We start from the raw sequence: 18,234 nt of genomic DNA on the forward strand, positions 1-18,234 counted from the left end.
TGAGGGAAGGCCCAAGCTTTGGTATCTGGACATCCCTTTGAGACAAAGGTATAGAGGAAATGAAAGCTTGTGTTTTCCCTCTTCTTTACATGCAATCACACAGATTTGGAAAAAACCTATCTTTCCCATTCCTGGGATCTCCCATAGGTTTTCATTTTTACCTTCTCATTGACATCTGTAGCCTTCAAAACCACCTCTTCCATTATTAGCCTGCAGGCCTCTTCAACAAATTTTTCTCCTGCTTTTGCGTCTGTTGTAGGGCCATTCAGGACAATCCCATCCACAAGAACAGCGGTCTTCTTGCTGGGAACCATCTCTTGTTGATCATTATCTCCTGGAAGCACACAAACAAATTGTGCTTGAGAGATAGGCTAATTACATCACACAACAAAACACAGGGGAGAAAAATGTATCACTATCCCTGCTCCAAATGGCATGCTTGCTTTTCACCCATGAAGGCATCCTTTGCAGCACTGAACTGACAATTTCTTATAGCACCCAATGGCAAGACAGAGAGAAGGAAAATTTCAGAAAGCTCGCAAAGTATGGGTTAAGTAAATGAGCCTTATGATATCTGTTCCTCTGTGTTGGGCTGAGTTAGCACATAGAGTGGATGATCATCTATTCAGTATAATTTCAGGTCTGATCAGGAAAGATACCATTTACATATACTAATTCCATACTGTATGATGCTTAAAGTTGAAAAAATAATGCTTTCCACAATTAGAGAGATGGCTTACAAAGCAAATATCCCTAAGAGAGAGTAAAACATTCATTGGCACTTCCGTACATGTACAGATGATTAAATAACTGCCACTACATCCTTTTCTTAGAGACATCCTCACTCCACCATGGTGGAGTGTTGAGTTGGAAGAGGGGAATTAGGCATTTGGAGAAAAGGATTAAGGGAAAAGCCCTTCAAATTTTAGCTAGATTAACACTGCCTCTGTGCTGTAAGTATCCCCTTGGAATATAAATTATATAATAGTTGTTCTAACTTCAGAATCTGGTTCACTGAGTAGACAAATTTCATAACTGATATTTCCTTGTGCAAATTCACTTAGCATTTCTGAGCCTTAGGATGAAGCTCTATGCAGAGATAAAGAAAACAGCACCTGGCCATGCACAAATTGTTTTCCTCAACCAATAATACATTTCCAGATTGGAATACCAAATAGAATTTTAGAAAGATCCATCATGTCTTTGATGTATCTGAATTAGGGAAGGGACTGAGAGGGATCATCTGGTCACCTTCAACAAAGTAAATGTTGAAATCTTCAAAGGCAGAAAGCTAGCTGCTTCCTTCTTGAAAGACTGACACACATGAATATGTTTCTCCAAATGTATGTACCCTCTTCCATCAGGTGCAGGCAGCTGTTGGTCAATTTCCCCATGAACCAGATTACAAAGTCTAAAGAGGAAAAATTTCCATTCCTGCAGCATCTTATTTATCACCATAGAGTGTGAAGGAGCTCAAGAAATGTAAATTCAACGCATCTTACTCTTGCAAACACACTTCAAACACAGGTACATAAAGATCTTTGTAAACACAAGTTCATGTCTATTTCCTGTACACATGCTCTCTTGTAATTTTTAGGGATAACCATCTCTTCCCATTTAATAAATCATTCCTAAAGAAGAATAAGCAATATACACACGGTACTACTCTTAATTTTACACTTTAGCCTATATTTAAATGACCCTCTATTTTATACACACTGTTTCATCCCTGAGAGCCCCTCTCTAATTTCTCAGCCATTTTCTGCAGAAAGGATGATAAAAGAAAATTAGCAGCATGATGGTTTGTATAAATCCACCTTTAATGCCTATAAATTTTTCAAACTTGCAGTTTAAGCACAGGCAGAAGGATGGAACAGGACATATTCAGGACTGTACAACTGCTGATCAGTGACTAAAGGTTAAAAGTCAACATGAAAATCTATATCTGAGAAGAAAGGTTACTGCCTCCCCAAAATAGCCCTTCGCAAAAATAATTTTGGCAACTTAATCCAGATATTCAACCAATATCTGCCACCACAAGTTTTTATTAGATTGCATCCTCTTTTTCTAACTGGTATCCCTCTCTTCCTTTTAATGTACATGTTCATTTAGTTGTAGAAATGTACAGAAACAATTTTTAAAAGTGCTTTTCAGCACTGCACTTGCACAGCACCTTACATTTTAAATCCACCTTAAATATGCTGATGGTCTATTAAAAAGCTTTCTAAATATATATATTTCAAATATTTCTATTCTTAACAAGGGTTCGAACAATATTAATGTTTATTATATCTTAGATTCTATCTTTTCTTCAAAGTTAAATGTTGTAGTAAAATTCTGTGGCTTTATAAGCCTTCTCATTCTGTTACTGGCAAACACAAATGGTGTCCATGAAGGTACAGGATAAAAGTGTCATAAGAAGATTCCCCGATTTGGGAAAGATGGAGTCTGTAGCAAAGGATCAATCTTTATCCTCTCCCTGAAAGGGAAGCCATCCAGAGCTCCAATGATGAATTTCAGTTGTAGCTTTCACTTTCACTTAAAAGGAAGCATTTAACATGGTTGAGGGGCAAATGTTGAAGCACTAGAAATGGACTTTTAGTTGGAAATGTTCTTCACCTAAAGGTACTTTCCTCTCCCACCCCCCAACACATCCAGGTCTTAAAAATAAAGTGTGAAAGAGGGCAATTATTCCAGGAACCCTGGTTATGTCAGTAGGCAGTGCTATTATTAAGCACACAGAAAAGTTAAGTTTTTTAAACCTCATTAGCAGGATTTCAGGCTTTTATTGCCCAGGGAGTAGCAGCAGCTCTGTAGCCTGCTCAGAATTTGTTTCTCTCTCTCTCTCTCTCTCTCTCTCTCTTTCCTTTTCTCCCTCTCTCTCTCTCTCCCTCTCTCTCTTTCTCCCTCTCTCTCTTTTCTCTCTCTGTATGTATGTGTGAGAGAGAGACACATGCACACACACACAATAAAATAAAAAAATGTCAAACACCCACTTGCAACCAGAATAGCACAGAAATTTAAATTGTCACTATCTTCCCAGCAATCAATTGAAGAAATCCCCATAATTCATGCAATTATCTAAGAAAAAAATACTATAAAAATTATAAAGAATTGAGTCTACATCATGCTTCTTTGCTTGATAGACATATTTTATATTTACAGCCAGATGTTACAATGTGCCTCTTTTTCCCCCTGCTTTTGCCCAACTTAGAGAAGACCCTCTGGAGATTTTAATGCTAGGTCAACCTGTGGTCTTTTGAGAATGCATATCCAGGATTTTCATTCTCACTGCTGCACTTTATAGTGGTATAAAAGAAGTCTTTCAATCGGAGGGATCTTCCATGAGGAGCATATCCAGCATCTGACTGCTTTTCCTCACCCTCACTTCTACCATGTTAGCCCAAACCACCATCAAATGCTCAGATTACTGCACTGACCTCCCAACTAACCCCCAGCTTCCACCCTTGCTCCTCCTGCCCTGAGGACTACTCTCAACATAATAGCTACTAAGTTCCTTTGAAGAGATAAGTCAGATCACATAGGACTCCTCTTCTCAAACCATTCAGTGGCTTCTCAACTCATCAAACTAAAAGCGAAAGTGCTGATAATGACCTCTAAGGTTCTAGATGAGCCCCTTTCCCTAATATCCCATGAGCCTCAGATCTCATGTCTTATTCCTGGGTGAGCCTCCAAGTTTACCCAGCTGTCATCTCTGGTCTCTTTACTATTTATTCTTTGATTCTTTCCTTAAACATTAGTTTCTCAGAGAGGCCTTCCTTGACCATCCTATAGGAAACTGCAGCCACCTCCCTCCACTACCTTCTTTCTGTGCTTTGACTCCAGAGTTAGTGACCACCATGTAACTTATAATACCCGTGTAAATTCACGTATTCATTTAAATGCCTGTCTTTCTGATAGAGGGTGAGCTCTATGAGGGCATGAGTTTGAATCCACTGGTTTCACTGCTGTTTCTGCAGCATGCAGAAAGTGCCTGGCAGTTTGCAGAAGTTTGAGAAACATTTGCTTACTATTAAATGAAAGACGCTCTCCCTGGCCTTCAACCAAGCAGGGGCAATGCCCTTCCCCCCACGCACACACACCTCTGAGATGCCACTGCAGGTTATCTGTGTGCCATTCTGATTTGATAGCACAGCAAGGAGCCTGGAGCTGATCCAGCAGGACACACCTTGGCTAGGGACAGAGGAGGCACTGAACACAATGGATGGGTTAGGGAAGTGACAGTGGGGGCTAAAACAAGAGCCTCCAGAACAGAGTCAGCTAGGCAAAGGTGTGTTTCTGGTCTCTGGATTATTAAAGGAAACCATGGCTGAAAGGCTCTCTTTTTTTTTCTCTCTACTCTCCATTCTTTTTAGTGCAGCTCCTCTCTTTCTGTGCTTCCTCTCCTTTTCCCTTTGGTAGTCATTTACTTCTGAGAGTCAGTCCATCAACCACATCTCACTCTAGGAGCCACACTTCCAAACCTGAAAGCCAGCCAATCCCTAAACACTCTAACTTCAGCACTGTCACCAATTCCTCACCTCCGTACCTCCCAAAACCCTGCATAAGCTCAACTTTTGCTTTGTTCAGAAAGCAGTACAGCTCTCCCTTGCTTAAGAAACAACAAATTCAGCTCCAAATGTTGTTTCAGATTTTGAGAGATGGTCTTTTCCTTTGACACAGGATTAAATGAATTAATACAGATAAAGGCTTAATACAGTGCCTGATATACAGTGGGTACTCAGTGAATGCTAGCTAATAGTAGTAGGCAAAAGTCACAATAGGCTGGAAAGTCACAATAATACAAGGCATGTATATAGTGGTTGCTATGTGCTAGGCTGTGTTTTAAAATTTTTACAGAATTTAATTAATTGTAACAGAAACTCCAGTTAGTAAGTTTGACAGATGAGGAAACTGAGGCACAGAGGTTCAGTTGGGTTTAATTGACTTGCCCAAGGTCACAGACTAGGGTGCAGTGAAACCAAGGTAAATTTTTACTGAATACTAAATATTTACAGAAGTTCTACGAGGGAGCAATGGGATTCTGCTTTATGAATATCTGCAACTTGCAATACATTAGTGAGTTAGTAATGATAGCAAGATAAATTAGACTCAGTTCCATCCACAGTAATTGTGAGCCTCAGTATACTGAATAACTGAAATAGAAGATAATAAGTGCCAAGTGCCATGAGAAAGACACCAATAAAATGTTTTGAATGTAAAAAAATGTAGATATTTAGGGTTAAGAGTTGGGGTTATAGGAGAAGGTGTCAGGAAAGACTTCTGAATTAGAAGACTTGTCTCCTCTTTGAATATATGCAGTGCTAAATAATAATAATAATTTTAAACCTCATCACTTCTTTAAGTAATGACTCCATTGACAGACACCTGGAATGGTCACAAAACTTCTTCTTTGAGTGACTCCAAATATGTATTTGTGTCATTTCTACAGGCTTTTATAGTAAATGAACAGACAAAATACATCTATTTTTTTCCACTGGACTGTATGAAGACCTTTATCAACTCTCATACAAAGCTTTTATTTTTCCAGCTAAAACTGCTCTGGTTTTTTCAATGGTTTCTGATAGCCCGTGGTCCCTAGTCTGCACCAGTTCACTTTGATCTTCTAGAATGAGGCATAGCAAAAAACTCCAGGTGTGGCCTCACCACCTCTAAATATAGTGAACTCATATTTCCCATCCTCTGGTCACCATGATTCCACTAATAAAACTTCCATTAACACCTTAGTGGATTCCAAAGCTTGAGTTTTGAAACTAGGCAAATCCTTGCTGAAATTCTAACTCTGCTGCTGTGACCTTACCCATGTTACTTGACTTTCACGTGATCCATTTTCTTATCTGGCAAGTGGAGAAAACAGCTGCGCCTATTGCATTGAGTCACTGAGAGGACTGAATGTGGTGATGCATGCAAGCCACTGAGCAAAGTGCCAGGGACAGTGTAAAAAACTTATTGAATGGTAACTATTAATGGGGCTGAATCTATATGAACTCTCTTTTGGCACTGACATTATACTGTTGGCTCAGGTAAGCAGCTTCAATTAGCATTCTTAGGCTTTTGTCAGAAAGTCTGCCAGTAAAAGCCAAGTTTCCCATCTAAGACTCTTTCATTGTTAAGAGTGAATTAGCAATAGGAAAATAATATTTGCTTTCAAAGGACAGAAAAGGAGAAACAATGGATTAAAACTGAATCCAGCCATCTAATTGAGAGGCCCAGGAACTCTTCTTCATATAACCAGTCCAAAGACATGGGGGACCCAGGGAGGCCTGAAGATCAGGACCAAGAGAGCCCAGTATGCCAGTCCAAGAAAGGCTAAGAAGTAAAGTCTAGGGAAACAGGTAGAATAGTATTATTTAATCAATTAACGAGAGCCTACTATGTGCTGAGCAACCAGCCTAGTGTCTGGAGATATAGAAGTAAACAACATAGAATGACTGTTCTCAAGTTGCTAAAAAGTCTAGAAAGAGAATATTTGGGGAGCTGAGACAAAGAAAAATTGAGATTAAAAAACTGATGACACATTCTACTGTTCTGGAGTTTTCTAAGTCAGGTGTCTCTTCTAAACTCAAAAGAATAGATGCTTAATTTAGTTGATATCCTTGGTACTGCCAGCCTCAAAGATTATATACACCTTTTTGAATTTCATAATTGTTTTTAAGTCATTTTTTCTGTTTAAGAAACAACATGCCAATGAGAGCCTAACTATGAACAACCTACAAAGAAGAAGACTACAGGAAATAAATAAATATTAAGAAATATAATAACAAGGCGATGGCCACAGAAGTTCTGAAGATTTGGGTAATGGCAACAAATGCAGCACTTAGCTTCTGGATCTAGCCTTGTGACTTGGTAGAAAAATAGAACCTGCTTAGGGATTGAACAATTTCCACAGTACAACCCACGAGTATGATGAATTCAAAGGAGTAAGTGGCAAAACTATGCTTACAACTTTAGGCCGCTGAAGATAAATATCCAAGTGCAAATAAATAAATGAGAGAGACAGAGAAGAAAAAGAAAATTCTAATAATTTCTTTAGTTTCATTTTGGGGTTAAACTCTCTGTAGCTGAAATCCACAGTAAGTAGACATATCTTTTATTTATACTTTCACGAAATATTTCATTGAATTCCTACTATGTGCAAAACACTGGAACACTGGAGAGGTGGGAATCTGTGGCCTCAAGGCCACGTGTGGCCCTCCAGATCTCCAAGTGTGGCCCCTCGACCGAATCCAAACTTCACAAAACAAATCCCTGTATTAAAAGGATTAAAAGGACTTAATTTAAGTTCTTTTGGATGATGGCTTTTGAGATGGACCTTCATTCAGCCACTCAGCAAATATTTATTTAGTGCCTCTTGTGTAGAGAACACTGCATGAGGCATTCGAGGTTGAGCAATGAACAAGGAGACAAATTTACATTTAGTTGAGGTAGATAGAATACATAGTTAATCAAATGACAAACAGATAAATAATTAAGATAACTGCATACTCTGATAAGTGCTCTAAAGGAAATTACCTGAATGACTTCATAGAATAAGGACTAGGAGCTCTCTTGGACATGGTTGGGAGAAAGTGTTTCTGGACAGGAGATACTTGAATGGAGATGGAAAAGGACCCAGACAGAAAAAGAAGCAGCAAGAGAAATGGGGTCAAGAAGAAGGGACAGAATATGCAAATAATTGATATATTGGTCTCTTTAAGAAACAGAGTGAGATCAGTGTGGTCCAAGCATGAGGGCAAGGGCAAGGAAGGAATGAAACAAGATTAAGAAATACCAATCAGGAAAAGATCAAGTGAGGTTGTGGTTTTTTTTCCAAAAGCAACGGGAAGCCACAGAGGAGTAACATGATCTGGTTTACATTTATAGAAGGTTACTCTGGATAGGACATAGAGAAAGGACTGTCAAAGGACAGAGGTAGAAACAGGGGATTGCCGAGGCTGCTATTGTAGACGTCCAAGCAAGAGACAATGGGGACTTGGGTCTGACAGGTGGCAGTGGAGGTGGAGCAGAGTGGTGCAACTCGGGGGACATTTTGATGGTAAGGCTGGAAGAACTTGCTGATAAATCAGACATAGGGGGTTGAGAAAGCAAAAGGATCTAAGGTAACTCTGAGGTTTGGGGTTGGAGCAACAAAGCAGGTGTCCAGTGGTGAAGCCCTGTGCTGAGTGATATCTGGAATGCTGGAAAGAGCCATGTGGGCAAGTGTGTGTCTGGGGCCTGGAGAGATCAAGTTTTTTTTACTGATTCATTGGAATTGGTCATAACAGGTTTAGAAACAAAGGTCATGCCAAGGACATTCATGACAGAAAAAGCAACATGGACTAAGGTAGAAAAGTAAGTGTGTGTGTGTGTGTGTGTGTGTGTCTAGGAAACCTGAATAACTGTTTGTCCAAGGGGTAGGGTATGTAAAAGAGGGAAGGCACTATTGAGAAAGAGGCAAGGAGACTGATCTTGCAGGGACTTACACAGGAATTGAGGAGCTTTGATGTTACTGCGTAGGCCACAGGAAGCCACAGGAAACTTCTGATGGGTAAGAAGAGGCTTCAGAAAGATGCAGTGGGAACTTCTGTAGAGCTCGGATGGGAAATCAAGAACTGGTGGTAGGGAGGTAGGATGGCAACAATCTGGGCCAGGGAGAGGGAGGACACAGAGCTCAATAGTAGACAGGATGGTGAGCTTGTATGTATTTTACACTCTCCCCTACAAGTGGGCATTTTTAGAAAATGGTGCTTGGCATACACTTTTAGTACATTTGATCCCTGTCCTTCATCCCCAGGCTGGAGAACTTTGCTGGATCATGTGCTTTAACCTGGCTCACAGAAGCTACCGCGCCATGGTGTGATGTGTTCCCCAGGCAGGGGCTGCTCTCACTGTGTCTTCTCTCTCCTCTTCAGCAGCCACTACCACCCCGGCAGTCACAGCTCCTGTTGGCATTTACCTCTCGGACATCTTGGCTGTTTGTCCTCTTTTATCCTTCATCTTACTTCTTGTCTGTAATTGTCTGTACTTGTGAAACACCAGGTCTGACTCATTGCTTTATCCATCACTCCTGTATTTTCTGAGATTTAAGGCCAAATAGGGGAAACGCCCATTTTTAATTTGCTTGTTTACTCAGGGGTATTTTTGGCCTAACTAGCATTCCAACTGGAACCACACTTCCCCAGGACACAGTCTTGATAAGACTGTAAGTTAAGACCCCTTTTGTGGGCATCTCCAAATCCCAAGTATCTTGGATCTCCAGAGTTGCTTTTGTTCCTGTCTTTTCAAGACCTACTGTTTACCTCTCTCTCCAATTCTGTAAGCCTCCCAAGATCCTCCCAATAAACTCCCCCTTTTAGTGAACGAGAGTCATTCTATGCTCTGTGAAACTACAGAACCATAACTAATACTGAGTAACTTGTATTCTGTAGCCATTACAGAAAGTTAAAAACAAATAGACACACCTTATTAAGTATACTCTCTCAACCCTCAGAGTTTCTCATCTATTTACATTGTTCTCCAAAACCAGGAGGTCGCCCAGTTACCATCAGAAAATAAAAATGGTGTTTTTTTCCTCTTCTTTTAACATTTCACCTATGTACAATTTTGGAAGCTTGAGGTCAATGGGTATAGTACTGTTTTAGCAAAAAGAGTCCAGGAGAGTACTGCCAAAAACAAATACAACACAAGCCACAGATGCAAGCCACCTGGGTAATTTTATCTTTTCTAGTAGCTTTTCTAGTTGTAGTGTGGCACAAAAGAAACCAAAATAAAACTGTACTTAAAGTGCAATAATAATAATGACAATAATAACAATGGTTAGTATTTAATGGATACTTACACTGAACCATGTACTCAGCATACTTAATATATACTTTATATGGGTTATTTCATTTAATCCTCATAACCAAGTTATGATGAAGGTATTTTTGTTAACTCCATTTTACAGATAGGGAAACTGAAGCTGGAGAGATGGAGGAGAATTGCCCAAGTTCTACAGCTAGTAAGTAGTAGAGCCAGATATCAAAGCCAGGTAGCCTGAGTCCAGATACCATGTTAACAATTACCACATTCTGCTTTTTTCCAAAAAAAGAATGCAAGCAAGAAAATATTGTTTTCTGTGTCTCGTCAACCACACTAAACTATTTGGACACATATTTGGTACTCCTAAAGCAATAAGCAATTATCTTGGAAATACATATTAAATTGCAATGTGCTGCAATTTGATATATAGTTTTAAAACCAATTTGCTCAAGTGTTGACTTCAGGATTTTAAATGTATTCCATTTAACCAGCAATTTAAATGAAAATTTAAATAAATGCTATAAATGGGTGCCTCATTTGCATGATCTGTTGATTAACTTTGATATGGGGCTTATCTGTGCCCAGAGTTCTGCCTCCTGACTAGGGCTTTGACAAATCATCTTCTAGGTAAGCAGAGGGCAATTATTCTCTGCTCTCTTGCACCTCAATACACATGCTGTGACATCCACATGTGGCCACCCTCAGATGCAAAAAGTTGTACGTATCAAAACTCCTTTATGGAGCTACTAAATGTGATTAGAAAAAGAATACCGAGAAGCTGCTTGGAATGGTAATAAGACTTCAACAAGGGGCATCTTTAAATAAAAATCAGTGGCCTAAACTGCTTCCTGAGGAGGGAGAACTCTGTTACCTGCAGGGAAAATACATTGCTGAATAGGGTATGCAACTTGGGGTCAGAGCTGAACTGCTTAGCAAAATAGAGCAGAGAGTGAGACTGCCACCAGCATCTTCTTTCTCACACTTTATGCTACACAGAATCAACCTCACCTCTATATAAAACTGGAGCAAATATTCTAAAAATTTTAATCTGCTTGGAAATCACCATAGTGACATAAACTGCATTATAGATGGTACTCCTGGAATGGCATATGCAGGAGCCCTGAGGGATGAAATAGTCACAGAACACTGCATACCAGATCATAAAAACACTGGCATGGATTATTCCTCAGCTAAGACCCAGTGACATATGAGTTTGGAATCATCTAGAATATGTGCCAAAGATGTTTTTGGCCAATTATGAGTAAGATCATGGGATATTAGAGCTTCATAAGCACTTACAGATCATTTAGCAAATGTCCTCATTTTGAATTTGAGAGAACTGAGGTTTAATGTCACAAGTCATTTGATGAATGCTCATGTAACCCTTTCTACAGGCTTATCAGATCTACTAAGGATTGCTCACCGTCCACCTCTCATAAGCATCTAGAACCTATTTCATATAATCATAGCAAGCATTTATTTGTCACTTACCACATGCCAAGTTTTTTGGTGAGTTCTTTGTAAACAGTAGCACATTTATGTAACACAACAACCCTCTGGGCCGGGCGCGGTGGCTCAAGCCTGTAATCCTAGCTCTCTGGGAGGCCGAGGCGGGCGGATTGCTCGAGGTCAGGAGTTCGAGACCAGCCTGAGCAAGAGCGAGACCCCGTCTCTACTATAAATAGAAAGAAATTAATTGGCCAACTAATATAGAAAAAAAAAAATTAGCCGGGCATGGTGGCACATGCCTGTAGTCCCAGCTACTCGGGAGGCTGAGGCAGGAGGATTGCTTGAGCCCAGGAGTTTGAGGTTGCTGTGAGCTAGACTGATGCCACGGCACTCACTCTAGCCTGGGCAACAAAGCGAGACTCTGTCTCAAAAAAAAAAAAAAAAAAAAAAACCCTCTGAAGATATAAACAATTAAATTCACCCTGGTTAAGTTAAGCAGAAAGGTAATTTCCTGGGGAGGGTGTATCAGTTATTCATAATTATACCAAAAAAAAGGACCCAAAATTTAGGAGCTTAAACCAACAACAATGTATTCTTTGTCATGATTGTTTGGCTTGGCTGGGTAATTCTGCTGGTCTTGCCTGGGCTCACTCACACAACTGCATCCCATTTGTGCTTTGGCTGGGAGCTAAACTCATCTGGGAAGATTGAGATAGCTGACTCTTTCTCCATGTGGGCTTTCATTATTAAAGAGATTAGATTGGTCTTCCTCACAAAGTGATGGCGGGTTTGAAGACAGTGACAGCAAAAGCTACAGAGCCTCTCAAGGTCTCAGATTATATCTCACACATCACCACTTTTGCCATAGTCTATTGGTCAAAGCAAGTCATAAGGACAATTAGATTCAAGGGCATAGGAAAAATATCTCACTTCTTGATAACAGAGACAGTGCCATGACATTGCAAAGTGGTGTGCATACTAGGAAGGAAGGAATTTGAAACCATTTTTACAACTTATCATAGTCCACACTCTGACCACAAATTATTCATAGTCTTTTCATTCACAAAATATGCTCATTCCCATTCCAGGACCTCCCAAAATCTTAGTGCATTATAGAATTAGGCTTGAAGTCCAGGATCTCATGATCTGTATCAGGTCTACAGACAGAAACAGAGAGGGCTGCTCAGTTATAGCTGTTCTCATTCCAGGAACCCATAAACCAAAAACACAAGTTATTAGATGCCACACACAACATAGAATAATGACACAGGACAGGATAACCCCCATAGACACTCCCAGGAAGAAAAAGCAGGCACAGGGCAATCACTGGTCCATAGCAATTCAGAAATCCAGCCAGACACATATTTCACATATTGAATAGAGTCTGATTCTGCCTTCCGGGGTGGTTTTCTAATCTACTGTTCTCCGTGGCTCCGCCCTCCGGCAGAAGCAAAGCAGTGGCCCAGCCTCTCTCTGAGCTCAAATGCAGGGATGAGTAGATGCGGACCTGCCAGCATATTGCTGCTCATCCTCACTCCCTTCCAGATGTTCCCATCCTGATGCTTGATTATTGATCCCAGAGATGTCAGCTACACAGAGGAAACAGTTTCTTTCTCCAGCCCATTTCGCATTCACACTTCGGCAACTGGACATGCCTACGTGCCTGGGTTTTCTTACAAGCTCCAACCTGACCATTCTTCCCATCTCGGAAAGGCTGATTAGTGACTTTCCTCTGATTTCCAGTTCTCCCTTACGAACTTTTTCTTCCTCAGTTCCTCCACAATTGTGTAAGATCGAATTCCTATAATAAACTTCTTATTCCATAATGCCCTTCACATAAAATACATTACTCTATTTAATTTTCACAACAGCTGTACAAGTTACACACTAACATCTCCATTTTACAAATGAGGGCACTAAAACTCAGAGAAGTCAGGTAACGTGCCCAAGGCTACACAGCTAAAAGGTGTCAGAGCTCAAATTTGAACTTAGGTCTATCTGATTCTCCAGCGTATGTTTGCAACCCTTATTTTCCATTTATGGAAAGAGACAGGATAGGGGCAGTGATGTACTGATAAACTGGTTTCTGAAGAAGAAAGACTAAATTTAATTGATAGCATTTGCCTATTTCTATGGTGTAAAGACTCCCATCATGGCTAATTTCATGGTGCCACCATTTTAAAAACCGGCTTACAATATTTCTGAATATTTAACACTCTCATGAACCAACATAAAGTGGTTTCAACACACCTTCGGATGAGAAGCTAAGAAAACAAAAGTTCACCAATGAGAAAATATAATGATAGCTAACACAAAGGGGTGGTGTGTTTGTTTAGGTGTCTCACCCATGTACAAGCTGTCTATCTGGTTCCCAAGTGCTAAGATCTCCACATCTTTGCCTGCAGCCTTTCTATTCTGGTCAGAACCTGTTCTGCCCACTCACGTGGCAAGTATGAAGCTCTGAAAAATAAATACTTATAGCTCAGCATTCCTCAACCAGTAAATGATAAAAAAAAAAATGCATAAATATCTAGCTCTCTTATTCCTCGTATAGGATAATACTGAGATGTGTCTTCTTCACTATCACCCAGAGTTATCCAGCAGGATGAAGTTTTAGCTACCTACAGTGACATCTTACTTTAAAATGCATGCTCGATTGGTTATCTTCCTGGGAGCACCTTACATACTAACTACTTGCACCCTGATCCTTGATTCAGAGTCTGCTTCTGGAAAACCTAAATCTAACAAGCAGCTACCATTTTGTATGCCAGTTACCCAAGCAGACACTTTACTAGGCACTTAGGTAACATGTCTTTGTACAAATCTTCATAACACCCTAGGAAGCAAGTATCATACCCAATTCTACACATATGGAAATGAGGATCAGAGAGGTTAATTAACTCTATGGAGGTCACATAGCTGGAATGAGAAATAATAGAGCTAATATTCAAACTATGATTGATTGCAATGTCTCTTCTCTTTCCACTAAACTATGCAGCTTCTCTCACCAGGGAGATTGGACTAACACACATGAAACAATAAAAGAACAATTAAGTGCTAAGATGACATATTATATTGAACACTTCTGGGCAAAACTGTCATCATACTTATGTTCCACAATTACTTTCTAAAATTCTCTTTTGTTGTGCCATCAACTTGAAAAATAAGGCCAGTGACTAATATTAGGAAATTCAATTTTTCATAGATTTTCTTTCTCCTCTATCACTGCTTCATACAAATTAGGTACTGAAATAAAACTGAGTGGATGGCATGATAGAATATACTATGATGAAAATGCATATGAAGAACATTTGTTGCTTGGGTATATTTTTTAGCCCACATACCATCTGAAAAAACAGATATGTCATAAAACAACAACCAAATCTCTATTGATTTAGTAAGTCAATACAAAGTATTAGGAGATCAAACAACACAGCATGCAAAGTGCTGAATTAGGAATAGTCTTATCAGCTAAAAACTTCAAACAAAGGGATGACAACGACTTTGACTTTTGCTTATATTTAATAGTCAAAATTGAAATGTGGAAATATAAGATTTGTTAATGCTTTGGCTAAAATCACCAAAATAGATTTTAATATTTAACAGTGGCTTACTGACATTGAGTATTCTAGATAGCTTATCTGCAATATTTAGCATTTAAAAGGTCCCAAATGCTCAAATTCTTAGCACTGCACCAAGAAATCACAGAGGCTGGTAGAAACAAATAGAAATTTCAACTCTGATTTGGTCAATATTTTTCAGGATTGGTTTTTAACTTTTAATTACCTGCCTTGACAATATGCACAAAAAGAACACTCTTTTGGGGAGAGTTTTAGCCCTGAGTCTGGTGCTAAGTAGCTCTGCGGCTGCAAGTATAATGCTTTAACCTCTCAGGTTAAATGATGCTCTCAGTTAAATGATACTCTACAAGATACCTTGTCACTCAAACAATGATTGCATGGCTAAAGCCCATTTTTAATTAATTTATCATTCATGTAATTAACAAAATCACATTTCACCCTATCTAAAATGGTCCTCATGAATGCTCTGCAGAGCCATGAGTTTCTAAAATGTTTCAGGACCTTCATGGAGATGGCTCAGGGGAGGAAGTGATGGAGAAGACTAGTGGGTGGTCTGTAGGCCCATGGAGCCTACTTCAGGCATAGAAATGCTATTTTATGTCAAGCATCTCTATATTATTTTGCTTAAAGAGTCGGTAGGCAGAAATGAATGCTTAAATACTTTGGCTTAAAATTACAATGGGACTGACAGACATTTGACCTCTATCTCTTTTCCCTCTTTTAACAAATGGAAAACTTACCTACTAAGCTTCACTTACCACAGGACACTCCATCAACAGAACTGAGACCCAGCTTTGCACATATATACCTTTCCCCAAAGAGAGCGCCAGTGGCATTGGCCCTGGCTGAAGCATCCAATTCCATTTGTTTTAAGGCTATTTGTAGTGCCATTACCTTATGACACTCAAGCATGCAGAGAATATATAGTATCTTCATTTTGGTATCTAATTAATCTTATCTTCTTCATGAACCTCCATTGCTGAAAAGAGGTAACAATTTACTTTATTTAGTCCAAGATGTTTAAAATGTGATCAGATATAATAAATGAAACAGTCCCTTTAGGTAATGATTGGTTTTACTGTGTAAAATGTTTCATATTTCAGATTTTCACTCCTTCTTCTTTTAAGACTTTTCTTGATGGCTTCTAGGAGCATGGGGAGAAAAGCGTGCCTCATTCAATTTCAAGCTAGAGGAAGAGCAGTGGGGTCCCTGGCTCAGTGCAGTGTGTACTAGCACTTTGGTCCTAGGCAATCTCACTTGTCTACATGCTCACTCCTTTCCCATCTGGCAGTCACGGGGCAGGCACACTCACGGCTTCTTCTCTCTCATCTTGGTCAGAGATGGGGGTACTCCTTGGATGAGGTGGTCTCACCTTGCCTCTTGGGGATGGGTATCCCTCTGGCCTTATGTCACATCCTTCCTCAGCTCCCCAGTACAGCAGGTCTGTCACATGGCTTCTGCCTTCATCCTCATCAGAGAAAGTCCCATGGGAGGTCAAAGGGTCCTCAATTTAGCCACCCTCTTCTGAAGATAAGAGGGTCTTTCTGGGTCACCTCCACCCCATGAAGAGCTCAATGCAGCTGTCCCTCTCCATCCAACTTCAGTGAGCCATCACTTTGGCTTTGACAAGTCTGCAAGGTGGCCTGCTTGCAGATCTCTGTTGGTAAAGATGATCTCTGTTGTTGTCTTCCATGTTTCCATAAACTACCATATAACTATCCATTGTCCTCTCACCCTGGCTTTGATCCTAAGTGATAGGAAATCAAGAATGTGCATTTCGGCATTTGCCTCTCTTGCCTCAATCTTTCTCTCTCTCATGCCATTATCACCTCATGCCAGAAGTGGAGATTTTTCAGTGATTTTTCCTACATTAAATATTCCTTTTCCTCCATCCTAGCCTCATGGATAACATGAAAGGTGCACAAGAGTATCTTCTCTGCATTATGAACAAAACTACACAATTTCATCCTCTAGGCCTAGTGGGTCATCTTAAAAGGAAAATAAAAGAACTTAGAAAGCCCTACCTCAAGGCAATGGCCTGGCTTAGAAAACTATTGTTGTGCTTTGAAACTCCTATTTTTGACTGCTGGAATCTGAACAGTAACTGTCTTTCTCTTTGCATTCTACCTATAGAGATCATAATCTCTCCCAGGCAGACAGCTGTTTGTATAGAGAAAAGCATAGAATTTTTTTTTTTAAATATCATGTGTAGCCTTTTGCATTTGCAGGCTCTACCTCCATGGATTCAGCCAACTGCAAATTGAAAATATTAAACACACACACACAATTACAACACTAAAAATTAATATAAATTTAAAAATATAGTATTAACAACTATTTATGTCATTTACATGATATTAGGTATTATGTTATCTAGAAATGATTTAAAGTGTACAGGAGGATATGCAAGTGTTATATGCAAATACTATGCCATTTTATATAAGGGACTTGAGCATCTTAGTATCCACAGGAGGTCCTGGAACCAATTACCTGTGGATACCAAGGGTTGGTTGTACTCTAAAATTGGATTGTGGTGAGGGTTAAATGATTCTGTGAATTTAGTAAAAATTGAACTGTACACTCAATTGGCTAATTTTATGGAATATAAGTCATACTTCAATGAAGTTCTTAAAAAATCACGTGCAGTGTAAAAAAGAGTGAACACACTTGGTCGCCCTCTCACAAGCTATACTATGGACTTTCTTAGTGGAGCTGCTTATGGGAGCAGTGCAAATAGAGCAATTAAGGAGAGAAAGCATAGGCAGTGTCCTCTCCCTAAGGGTTAGAGATCAATCACACTCCCAGACCAGTTCAATGAATAGAAAAGCTATAATATTCCTCTAAATGGTGACTTACCTGCCAAGTCCGTTCACATGTGTTATTTCTTCAGCAATAAAATGTTATCAGTTTCTTCAAATCATGAGCAGGAACTGTAATTATGCATGCATACATTTACATAAAAATATTTTCATTTGCACTTTATACAGAAGCTTCTTATCTGGCAAAATCAAATAACTAGAACATACACAAGAATACAAAAGAATGCAAATGACATAGAACAATGTCAATGTAATAAATACTTAAAAACTCTCCTTATAATAGACCTCTTCACATCTCATTCAGAGGCACTCTACCACACCTTGTGTGCAATTCCAGCCATTTATGCGCTGAAAAACCAGAAGGTGGAACAATGACCATGCTTATTAAAAGCAATACATTGGAAGAAGTACGGCAAGTGGTGATTAAAGGTGCTACTGGGATTTAAGGGGAAAAAAATTATCGCCGACACTCACAGGAGACCCTGATGAGGGAGAGAGCAACATTATACAAGAACTCAAGAACAGTAACCTGAGGTCATTTAATGAAAAGACAAGCAAACAGGTGGACACATCTTTACTCTTTA

At 39.6% G+C, this 18,234-nt stretch overlaps 1 protein-coding gene across 1 annotated transcript in view; it reads right to left on the bottom strand.

Moving 5' to 3' along the window:
- GADL1 (glutamate decarboxylase like 1) overlaps window positions 1–18,234 on the bottom strand; it is a 165,322-nt gene that overhangs the window by 133,164 nt on the left and 13,924 nt on the right. Inside the window, exon 2 of the mRNA XM_076005950.1 lies at window positions 162–334. Within this exon, the coding sequence (XP_075862065.1) occupies window positions 162–334 (173 nt within the window). The remainder of the gene's footprint in view (window positions 1–161; window positions 335–18,234) is intronic.

The sequence above is a fragment of the Microcebus murinus genome, chromosome 1 (assembly GCF_040939455.1).
Source record: "Microcebus murinus isolate Inina chromosome 1, M.murinus_Inina_mat1.0, whole genome shotgun sequence".
Lineage (NCBI taxonomy): Eukaryota > Metazoa > Chordata > Mammalia > Primates > Cheirogaleidae > Microcebus > Microcebus murinus.